The 17,017-nt window shown below is 38.5% G+C and overlaps 1 protein-coding gene across 2 annotated transcripts in view; it reads right to left on the bottom strand.

Annotated features, from left to right (window-relative positions):
* crtac1b (cartilage acidic protein 1b) overlaps positions 1 to 16,654 on the bottom strand; it is a 112,097-nt gene extending 95,443 nt beyond the window's left edge. For both annotated transcript variants that reach the window (XM_077236410.1, XM_077236409.1), the window contains exons 1-7: positions 16,546 to 16,654; positions 11,671 to 11,870; positions 10,573 to 10,769; positions 10,345 to 10,481; positions 2,162 to 2,318; positions 766 to 900; positions 507 to 652 (exon numbers count right to left, since the gene is read on the bottom strand). In XM_077236410.1, the coding sequence (XP_077092525.1) occupies positions 507 to 652; positions 766 to 900; positions 2,162 to 2,318; positions 10,345 to 10,481; positions 10,573 to 10,769; positions 11,671 to 11,870; positions 16,546 to 16,590 (1,017 nt within the window). In that variant the 5' untranslated portion in view covers positions 16,591 to 16,654. The remainder of the gene's footprint in view (positions 1 to 506; positions 653 to 765; positions 901 to 2,161; positions 2,319 to 10,344; positions 10,482 to 10,572; positions 10,770 to 11,670; positions 11,871 to 16,545) is intronic.
* Positions 16,655 to 17,017: the final 363 nt, after the last annotated feature.

The raw sequence follows: 17,017 nt of genomic DNA, 5'->3' as shown, positions 1-17,017 counted from the left end.
ATTAATTTGACATTTATCACAACATTCAGACTTGATTCAGTCAAGCTCTCAGCAGATTATAAAACTTCCTGTGTGAGTCTCAGGAAAAAAAGAGGGTCTTCGATCTTACTGTGACTAATTACAATCACTGTGCTTTACCAGCTGAAATGAAGGCCAGGTTGCTGCGCAAACAATAGAACAATGATTAGAGAATAATTGAATGCTCTATTCAGACAGCAGCTGTAATTATTGCATCCTCTTTTTTATGTCATAAGTATTTAATTATGCAGCTTAAAATTTAGGTATCATGTTTTGTTCTGCATTACAAAGATGAAGCCTACCATTCAGATATATTCACATCTAATAAAAACAAAACTTGATTTGCATTTCCTAAAGGAAATACCAGTGCTTGCACAGCAGCTAGAGAACAACATTAACGTCTCAGGCCTCGCACGCACAGTAATACACTTTTAGTGTCCTCCATTACAGCTAAAAGCATAAGAAAATAGAGATTTTAATATCTGCACCTTAAACCTTTGCTTGCGATTGTTGCTGAGCTGTAGAAACAGACGATGAGGCCCATTCCAGTTTCCATAGACGATGTCTGTCTTCCCATCGCGATTAAAATCGGCTAATGCCACTCCACGGCCATGCTGCATTGGGTCATCCACCCCTGCGACAACAAAAAAAGCTAATATTTAATTTCCTATTTGCTGTAAAAGGTTAACAAATTCACCATTCAAAACAAAATCATCAAGAAAAAGAAAAGTGATAGCTCTTGCTTACCCGCTTGTGCCGCAACTTCTGTAAAGGTACCGTCTCCGTTGTTGCGAAACAGGAAGTTAGGACTGTACTCATTGTCACAGAATATATCAGGTAGGGTCTGACTGAGGATCGGACCGACCACGACCCCCCGTCCCCCTATAACACAAAGCAGAGACGACCATCATCACCAAAAGCACAGCAGAAATCGTTAGTGGCTTTCCAGCTCATTTCACCAGCCCCTGCTCACTACTGCTTTGCTGACACAGACTCTGGCTGCCCATAATCACATTACAAGGAGTGTGAACATGTGCATTTAAAAAGCTTTCCTTCAACACATCTTGCCCGGCGATTACTATTCTACAGCTTTGACCTCTAGTTGAATTACAGCAGCAAGTCAATTTTATTTGTATAGCACTTTTCACAATCCACAACGTTTCAAAACAGCTTTAAAGAAAATCATGCCTTAATGGCTATAAGCCCAGTTCTACCAAGCTTTTCTTTATGCTAAATATGAGCATCATATTAACAGGTTTAATGGCTCTTACTATCAAATCTTTTATGTTCTTTTATGATATTTTTTTTGCAAGATTTCTGATTAAATTATTGTAACATTAGGTACTGATTAAGTACTTGTGACATTGTTGTAGATGGTTAGAAATAAAATAAAATAAAATAAAAACTACTTTTATAATATGAATGAAATAAAATATATTGCGGTTGAAACCATACCATGTTTTGTGTCATTTAAACGTGATATGAGAATAGTGTAAAATATGTAAAAAAATAAATATGTGAATGAAATAAAATAAACAATGCATTTTTAATATAAATTAAATAAAACATATTTTAGTTTAAGCCATTCCATGTTTTGTCATTCAAACATGTGATAATATGTGAAGCTTGCCGAAGTTTTGACAGAATCCTCCATGCTGAGGTGAGAATATCTTAATTTTGTTGCTACAGTGACATTTCACTCTTGCTCATACAAGAGTGCCTCCCCCGAAACAGCTCTGAACAGTCGTCCGAAGCCCTGCTCTCCCCATAGAGATTAATGGAATAGTTGCTTCATTGAGTAAGTCAGAGCTGAAATACGGCTCACTTGTCCTTGTGCCTTCACATGACTTTCAGTGCAGTAAACAGCTGAGTGGGCCAAAACTTCCATCTCTTTATTCAGTGCTGCCTTCCAGGGCCCTGTTCTCTCTATTACTGGCTGCTTTAGCTGATAACCACTGTCTATAACTCAGTGATTCAAAGCTGATATGAGCACTGAGGTCTACTGTAAATCAGCCACAAGGCAAAGAAACTGGATCCTGCAGCTCATGGCCTTTAAAGAGTCCTGGGTAATATATTCACTGTCTGACATCATCATACACTTACACACTCCTGATCACGCATTCATAAATAAGCGGACATGCACCTGTGAACTTGTTGACTCCTGCCTGCTCGGCCACGTTTGACAGCGCAATGATTCCCTTGGACAGGTCACTTGAACTTTCATCCATTTCAATCAGAGCATGAGGACCTACAGTCCCGCTGGCATAATTGGCAATGTAGATGGAATAACGACCTGTTCCCTTAAAAAAAAAAAAGAACAAGACAGAAGCATTAAGTGTACAGAGATAACTAATAATAGTTGCCTTTTGAGGGAATTCGAACTGCGTCGATACGACACTTTGGGGAATGCCCCCAGCGTAGCGCGTCTGAAGCATGAATGAAACTATTTCAATCCTGATTGGTGTTACGTCATGACGTAACATGTGACGGAATTGCATTGCAATACAGAATCTGCTGGCTCGGATCTAGCGTTTGCCGAGGCAGCGCATAGATTACGGGTCTACTCTGCAATAAAGAATCGGTGTGTTAGTGTAATACTGTTTGAGTGTGAGGCAGCACAAGTCAGCTCCTTAGGGGGCTGGCTGTGTTCATTGAGAAATTTCTTGATGCGCACAGCCGTGCGTTTTTGGGTGTTTCAGCTTCGCACCTTTTGACTTTCTTCTCGAGAGATGAAAGCCAAATATATTGTGAATGACTCAAATCTCGCGTTTGCTGAGGCAGCGCGTAGATTACGAGTCTGCAATAAAAAGGACACGCGCGATCTGTGAAATAATACTGTGTGAGGAAGTCTCGGGAGTTCTGAAGAGAGTCCTTCGAGACGGGATCATCCTACTTCTATTAGCCCCATACTGGCCAGCCCGAGTATGGTTCCAGACATCATAGCACTGCTGGCAGGCCAGTCTTGGCAGATCCCTCTGAGGAGGGACCTGCTTCCACAGACCGGGGGCTCAATATTCACCCTCGACCAGACCTGTGGAAATTTGGGCCTGGCCCCTGAGGGGGCTCAGTACCTAGAGGCTGGCCTGTCAGCTGGAGTGGTTGAGACCATACGGTTGTACGGCCTAAAGTGGAATGTGTTTCCACTAGGTGTAGAGAGCGTGAGGTGGACCCAGATAACTGCCCAGTTGGCTTCAGTGCTGGAGCTCCTCCAAGATCACTCCTCGGCTGGTATTACCCCGTCCACACTAAAGGTGTACGTGGCTGCAATTATGGCTTTCCACGCTCGTCTGGGTGATGGGTCTCTGTGGAGACATCAGCTGGTTGTACATTTCTTCCGTTGGGCTTTGAGGATGCGACCTGCGGCTCGTACCAGAGTTCTCACATGGGACCTGGCAGTGGTTCTCAAAGGGCTGGTCGAGGCCCCTTTTGAACCTCTGGAGTCGGCTGAGGCCAAGAATCTTTCCCCCAAGGTAGCTTTTTTATAAGCCATTACTTCTCTGAGGAGAGTAGGAGAACTTTAGGTGCTCTCTATATCTCATGGGTGCCTGGAGTTTGCGCCAGGCGACATTAATACTATCTTGCATCCCAGGCTGGGCTATGTCCCTAAAGTGCCATCTAATGTGGCACGGCCAGCGGTTTTGCTGGCTTTTCATCCTCCACCTCATTTATGTCCCGAGGTCTTCTTCATGGTGGAAATCAGATCAGTTGCTGGTGTGCTTCGGGTCGCCCAAGAAGGGGCTTCCTGCATCCAAACAGACCACCAGTAACTGGATCATTCAGGCTATCTCTATGGCCTATCATCTGCACAGCTTACCTTCACCTTTGGCCATGAGGGCTCATTCAACCAGAGGCATGGCGTCCTCTAGAGCCCTCCTTTCAGGGGCCCCCAATTCAAGAAGTGTGCGATCCAGCAGGATGGGCCACCCCTCATACTTTTATCAGATTCTATAGGCATAGTGGGTACTCATTCCCCAAAGTGTCATATCAACGCAGTTCGGGTTCCCTCGAAAGGGAACGTCTCGGGTTACGACTGTAACCTTTGTTCCCTGAGAAGGGAACGAGACACTGCGTACCTTCGCCACGCCTTCACCTGCCTGGGAGCGTCTTTCTTCATCGCAAACTCTAGCTAACTCGCTGTGTGCCGGCATTTGTAGCTTCCATGTATGCCGTCACATGTTACATCATGACGTAACGCCAATCAGGATTGGAAAAGTTTCATTCATGCTTCAAACACGCTACACTGGGGGCATTCCCCAAAGTGTCGTATCGACGCAGTGTATCGTTCCCTTCTCAGGGAACAAGGGTTACAGTCGTAACCCAAGACGATTTCATGAAAAATACTATACATTAAACTCCCCACCATTGATGGACATTTCTATCATGACTCAAGTGTGAGAAAACGCTTCCCGCCATTGAAAGAAAACCTTATGCGTTTTCATTGTTATATGGTAGGGGGTGCTATTACATATCTTCTGAAAGAATACTAAATCACTTGATCAAAACAAATGCGAAGAAGCAGAAACGAGCGATATCATATTTAATCATATGCATAAAATAAAGTAATCATCAGCATTAAACAGCTTGTAAATCAAAACTGCCTAATGTTACTGAATGAAATGTCAAACCCATAAAGAAAAAATGACTGTGACACTTTGGGGGTGTTGAATCCGTGTATCATTCGTTCAGTCATTTTTTGATTTAATATTGAAAGTAGAAACATGAGAAAACAGTTCCTTTTGTGTTATTTATAAAAAAAATAAAATAAAATAAAAGAATTCAGCTTGAATATTCGATTTCTACAAAGTGGGTGGGAATGAAATGCCCCGTTCCTCTGATTTGTCAGCCAAAAATCTAACTGTTCCGTCATCAGTTCTTCCTCAGTTCCGCTCACCAGAATAATAGTCCTCTGCTGCTGCAGTTGTGCGGATTCTTAACGCGTTTATTGCAACTACATTCCATCTTTTTCTCATCAAACAACCAGACTAACGAATGGCTTGACACAACCCGTACCGGGAAAGAGCCTAGACAAGGCTTTCTTCTGTGTAGACCAGCAGTTCTTAAGGGGGCTATTTTCCTATTTTCTGGACTGTAAAGTCACGTTTTTTATCATGAGGTACGCTGTGATTTATTCCTAAGTGACTTAGGCATATATTATGCATTTTACTTCAAAAAATCTTTGAAAAGTAGGCGCGCCAAGAAGGAAATTCGCTGTATTTTGGTTCATTTTTGGTGTGCGCCAGAAAGATGTTCAAGGAGACCGAGAACGCGCTAAAGCAGCGCATCATGTTGTTTTCTTTATTTTTCAAAGGAATGACATTTTGTAGTCATTTTGAATGTACACAAATAAAAATTTACATTTTACTGTTTCAAATGAAAGAGTATTAAACGATCAAGCATTATTTCCCTTGCTAAGAAACAAATTCAAGGGATGGCGCCAGCAAATTGTGCTTTAACAACATATTACCCCCCGGCCTGCGAGGGGCAATTGGGGTATGTGGCGAGAAGGACGAGAGCGAGGGCTGTGAGAGAATGGCGCAAGGCAGGTGGCGTGATTACTAATGAACGCACCGATCTCGTATCTCTCACGGAGGAGCGGAAGCATAAAAGCTGGAGCGACGACAGTGGAGATCAAGAGAGGCCAAGCCTAGACTTGTGTTGTGTTTGTTTTGTTATATGTGACAGCAGTCGTCCGTGAGGGGCTGCTGTCTTTTACTTTCATTTTGTATTTGTGTTATTTTAGAATTAAAGTTTGTTGAATCTTCGCCGGTTCCCGCCTCCTTCTTCCCATAACATCTAACCTAGTTACAAATCTCTTTATGAACTTCTTGAAGCAAATAAGTGATAGTTGCGTAGAATGTCAATGACGGGACAGAAATCTCTCAGATTTAATTTGAAATGTCTTCATTTGTGTTTCGAAGATGAACTAAAGTTTTATGGGTTTGGAATGACATGAGGGTGAGTAATTGATGATACGTTTTTCAGGTGAACTAACCCTTTAACAACCTCGATATTAACTTTAACTAACCCTTTTCACACTCTCAATATATCATTTCTTAATACCATGTCCAACAGTGAATATAAATGCATCACAGTATAATTTTATATTTTTCTCTGAATGTCACAAACATTTCCACAACAGTGCCATTTCCACCACTTCTCAAATGTTGTATTCAATAGTGATTCATTCTGCACTGTTATGGTGAAAGGGACTTTTAATTCAATAAAATCTGATATAATTAATTAAATGATGACATACTGTATAACATGTTTAGTGTAAATACTGAAATGATTTATGTTCATGTATTAATTAATATTTTCATGATATATAAGCCCATGAAAGTCTGTCTGTCTGAGTCTGGGACAAGGTTGATAAGCAAAATAGTTTCCAAGACATTTTTAGTGTGATCTTCACAGAACATATAAGAAACTAGTTGGGGCACTCATTCATATAGCATACACACGCACATATACTCACACACCACACACATATTTCAACTGCCTCCCCTTGGTTATTAATTTCACACCCCATTATCAGAAAGATTCCCTGTGGACATGAAGTCAGTGAAGTAGCCAAGCAAATGAACTTACGCACACAGTTTCAATAAAGATACCTACGATCCGACATGGAAATGGTGAAAAAAGAAATATATACATAAGTGTATAAATATCAGCAGCTCGTGACCAGAATCCTAATGAGGCACAACAATGAAAATGTCAAACGCTCTCTGGTTTCTACATAACCTCCACTTCAGGTCAGAAAATGCAGATTAAAGCATAATGGAGTTAAAACGCATGCTGCCCCAGTATGTATTGGCAGTTTTAGATTTTAATGTCATGATTTCCATGTTTTTGCTTGGTTTAATGTTCTTGCTCTGTTTATCAATAAAAAAATGGAGAAATTCTGCCAGTAACAAGGGCCAGCAAATTCATATTAATATTTTGAATTAACATTTTGTTCCAACTCATTTTTGTACTATTGACTTTCCACTTGAACTGAAAATAATTATTTAGGAAAAGTTAATACACCACATTATTTGACAAATATTGAGTTTTAGTCAATAATAGCCTAGTTTGTGCATAAATGCACACATAAGTGCAGGTATATAAGGGGCACCTCTGTTTTAGTGCATTTGAGCACTATTAAACCAATTTTAAACTGAGAAAACGGTTTTGTTGCAGTCTCAACTGTAAATTGTTGCCCTTTTTATGGGCTATTGGGGGAGAAAACCTCAATAAGCACATAATACAGGTAATCACTAACCCATGCAGATAGCCGAATGAGAGGACCAATCCATCTCCCTACAGAAACAGGCCCATGTGTCCTCCAGTCCACTTTGAAGTGACAAATTACTGCTTCAGTTTCAAGCAGAGAAAAACTACACATTGCATTTGAATATTAATGTCTCTGAAGCTGAAGGGAATACACAGGGGTTATTCTACAACTGTGGTGACAGATGCTGTCATTTGCATTTATAGAAAAAGTCAAACTTCAATGTACTTCAATGATGTAAAATATATATACAGTAGACTGCAGTATGCTTTGAGACACTGCTTAACTGTCATTTGGAAAAGTAGTCTATATAGGCTGGTAGGACCAAATTCGCAAATTAGAATGATTTCTGAAGGATCGTGTGACACTGAAGACTGGAGTAATGATGCTGAAAATTCAGCTTTGCCATCACAGGAATAAGTTAAATTTTTAATACAATTTAAAAATGTAACTTATTCCTATGATGGCAAAGCTGAATTTTTTTAATTGTACTGATATTTCACAATATTACAGTTTTTACGGTGCTCTTTTAATGAAATAAAGGCAGCCTTGTAGAGCATATAGGAGACTTCTTTCAAAAACATTAAAAAACATCTGCATCTTAATGCCTGTCACATTCAAATAATGTATTGGCAATAAAATAAAATAAATACATAAATAACACAACAGTTTGCATCTTTCTTTCTTTTTTTGTGAAATTACTTTAACAAACATTGAGTTAGAGGAACGTAATAATTTGTAGCATAAACACAATTTTTTGTTTATTACTCTTCAATTCCCTCGAACTACTTGAGTTGTAGCCATGGAACCAATTAATCTTATACTGTATATTCCAGTTCAAATCAACAGCTATCATATCACATGCTAACATAACTTATTTAACACGTATATTTAATGATCAAGAAAGATATTACTTGTCACATGGCAGAAGCACAGTCATTGCTTATAGAGTCAATGTAGAGTTTACCACTTCTACTCTTCAATAGTAACCACAAAAACCTCAAGATTACAGAAACTCTTTTAAATGTCAAACAATACAGGATTATACACTAACAGGTATTTCCCTTCACTAAAAACCTTCACTAAAAGCAAATAAATTAACATTTAATCTCAACATTTATTCTCCTTATCCAATTCTATGCAAGGCATGCTGACAAATAGAAATCCACTGCCTAATTTCCAAAAGTTATTGAGATAGTTTCATTAAGTTACTACAACTAAATGTTTTTAAATAGCCAATTAATTTATGGAGAAATTTTAGTTTAAATAACAAATGATATTAAGTTGATGTAATTATCAACATTTTATCAACAGAACTCAACAAAAAAAAAAGTTCTAATTTGCAACTTAAAACAATAAATTCAAACAATTTAACTTGCAACCATGCATTTATTTAAGTTGTTGTTACAGATCAGCTGAATTACTTTTTAGAGTACATTTGACACCTCTGTGACCTTGAATGTAGTTGGGAACAAATTAGGCAAACTCAACCATCTGCATCAGCAGTTAATTTCAACTTTGCAAAGTCACTATGGGGATCGACTGCATAGCATCCAATGATAGGGCGATTTTTTCTCCCGGACAAGGCAGTTCCATGAAGAGCAAACACATTTTGTTTTTATTTTTTCTTTCAAACCTATTATAAGCCTGATCCTAAATCATTTAAATCATGAAATCATTGGTGAAATACTTTTAAGCAGCATTGTCTCACTATTATCAGCCCAGTCAAATGACTGCGGGTAAAAAAAAATCCATTTCAATCCCTCGCAGCTCTTCCCCAGGATTACTGAGCATCCTTCACTGCTGACTGGCTCCACACAACAGCATGGCGTCCAGAAGTAATTGCGAAAATATGCTGTTCAGCTTATTGTGTTTTGGACTAAATACAAATCATTGACATGTTTGGCCATTCATCATGCCGTCTGGGATTAGGTACCAGTGAAGCACGGTCAGACGGTGGGAGCTCTGATAACATGCGTGCAGAGAGACAAATTAAGGCTGCACTTCCCACCTAATACGTCTCCTTACAAAAAGAAACAAATGAGGCCTTGAGTTTTCTAATTATCACACCACATGATTTAATGTCAGAGACAAATATCGCAGATCGCTGGAAATGAACATTGGTTTGCTGAGGGGGGCAGGACTCAACGCTGATGGCGGACAGTAAATGATGGCCGTAGAAGATGTTGAGTCTGTGAGGGTGAAACGATCAGTAATGAGATGTAAACAGACACTCAACACCCTCAAGAACCCACTTTCCCTCAGATTTAACATGCTGCTCTTCTGCAATTCTGTTGATGATCAATACATATAGTAACTCTGGCTGCAACTTACTAATCACATTTTCTTCCCATACATTTTGACCAAGGTATTTCCATGATTTTCAGTCATTCATGATTACTGGATTTCTAAAAAGCATTTTATTCATACTGCACTCAGGAAGAGCAATTTCTAATGTATGAAACGTTTTAGAGCTGAGCATAACCAGAAAAGTTTATATTCACTGACAAAAAAAACTAAATGTCATTTGGTTCTCGAACAAAAATGAGACATGGCTGACCATGTATAAATGCACAAGTAGAAAGGAAAAATAAATCAGCTTATAAACTTTTAAAAGGGAGGATATATCTACATTTGTATTATTAATTCATCTGTCACTTGAAACTAGCCAAATTAGGAAGATGGCCAGGTTGCTTGACATCCCTCATTCAAAAAATAATAATTATAATATTTTTGACTGCAGATTCTGGTTCATTTGTAACACAGATACACATGGTTTGTGCAGACCACTATGTGTTTTGTGTCACCACTAGATGACCCACTTAAACCAGATAACCATGGCACTATCAAATTTCTCACGAACCTTCCATTAGAAATCAATGTAAAAATCCCTGAAAACGATAGGAATCTCGATCTGAGATGATCCACAAGATTTTGTAGGGAAACATACAAATGATTCCTTTTTCCACCTGACTGGTTTTACTTGAGTGGCTGGTTTTACTCGGGATGAAGTCGCAAAAGCTTTAATTTAACACAAACTTTAGTAGAGGTGTTACCTTTCTGTCCACACATGCGACTGACCGGCCAGCCACACGATTGGCAACGTCTCTGTGTTCATTTATGTCATCGTTGAGGAGATCCTCAAACCGTCCGTTACGAAACTTAAAGAGTTTGTCAGTGTACGTTGCTCTGCCTGCATGAAATGACAAGGACAATTACATGAAACTAACATCCATTTACTTTACCATTATCTCCAGTGCCTCATTCATGAAACCGTTTCATACCCGAGAAGGCATTATTAGTGTTAAGGACGTAAATTTCCTCCCTGCCATCACCATCTATGTCACATGCTGTCACTCCGATGGCATTGCCGTGTCGATCTCTGAGAGCATAATATGGAGAACTGCGGTTGTCAACTGCAATGTTTAAAAGCCTCTTCTTAAACTTGTCGTACTTTAACACCAGATTTGGGCCATTGTAGCTAAAGAGAAAAAAAGTAAAGCATACATAGTTAAATATTTAAAACCGACTAACAAAGAAGCCAACAATTCTTAATCAGTAGTTATGTCTTATATGTGTGTGTTTACATATTTAATACTATATAAATTGTGCATTATATAAACATTTAAAATTAAAATGTAATATTAAATATAGTAAGATATACTAAAAAAAACATTATATAGTATATACCCCATTGGCTTTTTCTCTTCTTCTTTGCTTCAAGCCTGATTGTTGTTAGATTTATGTTTAAATCAAGAAAAAATTACATTGGCATAGGAAAAGTAAACTTAATTTGAGATACATTTTCTCTAAAAACTCAACTCAACGAAAAAGATGCCTTGAAGGATTACTATAAAACCATGTTCCATTTATTTAGTCTCCTGTTTCCAACAAGGCACATCTTTGTTGGTGCATTTCACTGACCTGCAATCCCACAATTCAACCTCGGCTTTCATTTAATAGAAGGAAAAACAAATTCTAGTTTCCCTAGAGGTACAATTCTGTCAGTTGCACTACGTTTAGTCTTGAGCACAATTCAAACAAAACATTGAACTCTCCAATTACATCTATTTTCATCAACACAAATCTGCTGAGATCCAAACCATTTCACAAATGGTTTACAAATAATCCCAATTAATTGCTTTGACATTTCTGTTTCTCCTAGAAAATATTACTTTCAAGCCCCAAACTGAGGTAATGTTATTGGCCAGTATCTGTTCTGTGTCAATATTCAAAAAATGTTAGTTCATTCATATGGCAAAAAAGGACCATATAACTTCTAGACACTGATTAAGTATTTTCTCTAAAGAAACGTAATGTCATAAACAGTTCACGTTCCCATTTGATTGGGAATCCAAACACAAGAGGACCAGAACACTCACCCTGAGACAAACATCTCCAGATCTCCGTCTCCATCCACGTCAGTGACAGCCACGCCGTAGTTGAGCTGTGTCGGGTTATTATCATAGTCCGGGGGGAAAACACTCTGAGTTACTGAGGCAAACATGGGTTCAGTCCGCTGACCCCAGGACAGTCCAGACACACCCACAGTGAGTAGTAATATCCACATCGACATTGTCATCTGTGAATTTGATCAAGTTTTATAAAGAATAAATCACTCTCTAGAATGAAACTATGACAAGATCACAATCATACTTACCTGTTGATCTGTGAAAAACTCTTTCATTGAGGATATGACTCACTCAAGAGAGAGGAACTGTAAAACATCCTGAACATAGCCACACAGTCGAGATATTCCACTTTCATTGAGTTTTGGGAGACTGAATTGCTTTCTACAGTGTTAAGAGGCAATTACCTTCCCAGCATTACACTCACCGGACAGAGACATAAATACAGAAACTGCAGACATGTGACAGGTCAGAATGGACCAAATTAGGATCTGAGAGTAGAAGCCATTTCACTGCACATGAGACAGACATTTAGGACGGCAAAATCCATATGTGACAGAGAAGGACATGATCGTTCTGTTTATCTATGTTAGAGGGGCGTTTCCTCCAAGGAAGCAAGGCAGTGCCTCCTCAAAAAATGGGATGAGAAAATTATAAATATTACGAAAATAAAACAATACAAAAAATGACATTAAAAGGTGTATAAATAACTTGTTGTTTTAAAGTAACCCTGTCCAACAGCGACGCTAGCAGAAAAAGTTGTAGTGGGAGTCAGAGGCTCTCTTGCCTCCCCTGAGCCAATTGACTTTTTGGAGGGGGTAATTGAGAATGAATGGGGGAAAGTCAAGTGTAATTCCAGCCTCTTGTTTTTGTGCGCGTGCGTGTTCGCAAATTGGTCTGAATGAACAAAATCATGCCGTTGGGAAGACTAATCAAAAAGTAACTAAACAACTCACCCACTTAGATATAACTGCTTTATGTCACATAAAATTCAAATGTGAAATGGCCTGAAAACATCAGGACTAGGGTTTTTTTAGACAGAAATCAGCTTGATGAAATTAAAGGTTAATCTCCATGTCACTTTTGCATTTACTTGCGCTTGAACAGACATGAACTTATGTCAAAATGATGCCAAAATACCTGTCTCGGCAAGTATTCTCTCATTAATGTCATAAGTGAACAGTTGAGAAAGAAACCGGATGTGTGTCAGTATATTCGGTCCGTGCATTTGATCTTAAAGTGACAGCTGCCTAAAATTCCTGCTGTTGTCTGTGTCATTAAAGGAATAGTTCACCCAAACATTTTAATTACCCCATGATTTACTCACCCTCAAGCCATCCTAAGTGAAGCCTATATGAAAGTGTATCTTTCAGACGAATACAATCTGAGTTATATTAAAAAATGTCTAGGCTCTTCCAAGCTTTATAATCGCAATGAATGGCTGTTTATGCTTTGAAGTCCATAAAAGTGCAGCCATTTGTGATAAAAGATATCTACACGGCCCTGGGGGGTTAATAAAAGCGTTGTGTTCGTGTAAGAAAAACATCCATATTTAAAACTTTATCGACTAAAACAGGGGTAGGCAAGTTCGGTCCTAGAGAGACGCTGTCCTGTAGAATTTAGTTCCAACCCTAATCAAACACACCTGAACAAGCTAATCAATGTCTTCAGGATTACTAAGGCGATAGGCAGGTGAGGTTTTTTTCAGTGTTGGAGCCAAACTCTACAGGACAGCGGCTCTCTAGGACAGAAGTTGCCTACCCCTGCACTAAAATAACTAGCCTCCGGCAGACGGCCTACACAAGTCGACTTACTCCAGAATAGTAACACTTGACGACGTATGACCTAGGATGTAGGAGTAGCGTAAGCTTTGACACCTCTCGTGTTTCAAACAAACAGGACTGGGCAACAAACTCAAGCTCCTCCGACATTTCTCTTTAAAAATTCTTGTTTTAGACTTCTAATTCGTGACTGATGTTTTGTTTTGCTCTGTTCTTCGTCCATGCATCTTGCGTCATGTCAAAGGTTACTCTTTCGCCGTAAATTGATGCGTACGGCCGTCTGCCAGAAGCTATTTTAGTCGATAAAGTTTTAAATATGGATATGTTTCTGACGCGAACGCATCACTTCGCTTCAGAAGGCCTTTATTAACCCCTCAGAAGGATTTCAAAACATAAACGGCCATTCACTGCCATTACAAAGCTTGGAAGTACCAGGACAATTTTTTTTTATAGAACTCCGATTGCATTTGTCTGAAAGGAGAATGTCATATACACCTAGGATGGCTTGAAGGTGAAGAAATCATGGGGTAATTTTCATTTTTGGATAAACTATCCCTTTAATATTAATAATTTTTAAAAAAAAAACATCATCATCATCATCATCATCATCTCATGTTCGAGAGAAAATAAAATGATGACAGTGTGTAGGATAAGTGTTGCCACATAAAGTTTGAGTACCAAACAGCATCTCCAGGTGCTCCCTTGAGAACCAGACCAAAAAAGTTACACTATCTGCACCCATGCTTATAGCCCTAATTGTAAAAGGACAAGTCCGTCCAAAAGAGTAAATTCTGTAATAGCTTGTAATAATTTTCCTTCCCCCCCCCCCCCCCAGTGGAACACGGAAGTAGTTTTTTACAGAATATCCAAGCTGGTTTAATCGATACAATGAAAGTGGTGAACTAGCAACATTTTCAAGGTGAGAAAAACTTAAATTTTATTTTTTTCTTCACACAAAGCTATCATACAGAAGCACTAAAACACTTCAGGTTTCAGAAGTTTTGGTATATGGAAAATGGGGCTTTTAGTCTTTTTTTGGAGCTTGACAGTCCGGGTCCTCATCTAATTTCATTGTAAGAGAACAGCTCGTACATTCTACTAAAGATCTCCTTCGGTGTTCCGCGTACTGTATAGGAAAGTCAGCCATACAGGTTGAAATGACATGAGGGTGAGTAAACAATGACAATAATGTTAATTATACGCTGTAAGAAAAATATCAAAAGAACAACATAAAGGTACCGTTAATGTGCTGCCAAGATATAATCCATTAATTTATGGATTTTTACTTTTACCCTAAAACACAAAACTAATAATATTTCGAAATACAGGTAAAACACCTGAGAAAAATCAATATGGAAAGTGCATTCATATTAACACACTACATTTGGCCCTAGTTGTATGTACTTCTTTGTCAGATTATAGAGGAAGACAAAATCTGGATTCAGGCAATGGCATTTGTGCAGTATATGGCAAGGAAAGAGAGAGGACATGCTCAAGCTGGTGAGAAACACAAGGAGGAGAGAGATGAGTGTATGTGTTTGCAGTAACGATTTCAAAAAATATGCATGCCCCAACTCCTCTAATCAACCTATTGAACTCTAACATCAAAGCCATGTAATTAATTTAGATTAAGGTTGTCTTAATAGATGCTCCTCTGTTTGAGATGAAAGTGTAATCAAAGCACACAAATAAGTATTGTATTAGTCATATTACTGGACCAAAGGTTTGAGCACAGTGATAATTTGAGTGTTGATGACAGAATGTACATAGTCGGACTGATTAAAGGCCTCAGCAGAGGTTGTCACTTTGTTCTTCTTTCTTGTCCTATCTTATAGCATTATTTACCCCTTTCATATTAATAACTCATTGCAAAACAGCCAGGGCAGAAACAGTAAAAGCAGAGTAAACATGTCATTTTATTGTAATTTATTTAGCGTTTAACACTGCGAATGGCTGGATAAGGGCAGTGGAACACCAGTGCTCTGAGAGTATACCTTATGTACTGTCATCTCTCATCGTAATATTATGATGTAAAAGCTTCTTGGATGAGGTGAGAGCCGGATGTGTTCCAAACTAAAAAAGTCTTCATATCTACGGTGTCATAAATCCAGACAAAGAAAGGCAGAGGAACCACAAGAAGAGGTGAATGTCCTTGCACCAGCTCTGCATCTCGAAGAGGCAGTTTGACTAGAAATGATGCGATCAGCTCCATCTCACTGCAGCTATCACACAATACTGCGGTTACAACTGAGATGTTAGATAATTTGCATTATGATCTTTATGAAAATCTCCCCCGGTATCTTTCATTCAACTATTGAATCAAAGTTTGTAATGTATCTGTATTATTAAAATGATACAATAGAAAATCATAATGTGGAACCATAAACTCTCTTTCTTTGCATTTTTTGCCTGTGACCTTCACCTCGTAAATTATAGCCTATTTTACTCTCATCTTGAGTGTATATTCATGCATTTCTGGACTCTGGTCGGACTGCGGCAAACACCAGCACAGTTAGCCCCTCAAGCATATTTCATTTACGACAAGACACTGCTTTAAAGTACCCTAAACTTTGAGAAAATAGACAGCTTCTCATCCCTGATTATAAAAAGAAAGAAAAAAATATGGGTCTAAATGAAGGTGATGGAGGAGCCCTTAACTATTGAACTGAATAAAGTTTCATGATGTGGTTTTGTAAAAACATAAATAAAATAAATAAATACATTTGAAAATAAACTAATAATAATTATTATTATCAAAGCACACATGCAAAGCAAAGCAAAAATAATGGTGATATAAACAAATGAAAAAAATTATTTTGATGCTGTTTCATATCTGTTTAAAAAGTACGATGAGCAGAACAAGTGAAATTAGTAGTAAATAAAGCAAAATGAAAAAGCAAATCGACCAGAAACTGGCCATTCTCTTGCGATCTCCGGAACCTTTATCCATACAGTTATCACATCTCATCTGAGAACATATAACTAGATGCGCAGTGAAAGATCAGATCAAAGGAGCCGCTTCTAACTTCAAAGACGCTGCGGCAGATATGAAAGCACCGGTACTTACGTGAATGAAAGTCCAGCGCCGCTCATAAACGACTTCCCTTCTCATAGATTAAGAGATTCCCTGTGGACCTTGAGTATGTGTCTTAGTGATTTTACACAACTTGCCAAGAATTTGCTTTATGAAATCAGCTGTGTAAGAATCTATCCAATTACAAGCCCCTGGGGTGAATATTTTAAAGAGGCAGCCAATGACTGCATTGGAGGGCGGAGCCATGCGTGCGGAATGACGCTTACCTGAGGCTTCCTACTTAATTATTCAAAAGCACGGGTCTGACACACAGAAGAGGAATTTGACACGATTTTGAATATGTTTAATATATTTATATATTTATATTTGAATAACAATTACACTTAAATAATCTGTTACTTTGCGAATTAAACCATCTTACATTCTGTGCTTTCTTGCATATTATTTAAATGTGAAAAGCCATTTTCTTAATTAAAGTGCTGATTGCCATGGCTTATGATCATAT

This window comes from Siphateles boraxobius, unplaced genomic scaffold (assembly GCF_051911475.1).
Source record: "Siphateles boraxobius isolate OS27281-9 unplaced genomic scaffold, OSU_SipBor_1 20, whole genome shotgun sequence".
Classification (NCBI taxonomy): domain Eukaryota; kingdom Metazoa; phylum Chordata; class Actinopteri; order Cypriniformes; family Leuciscidae; genus Siphateles; species Siphateles boraxobius.
The sequence above is the reverse complement of the archived record's forward strand: the minus strand, read 5'-3'. Positions and strand labels throughout refer to the sequence as shown.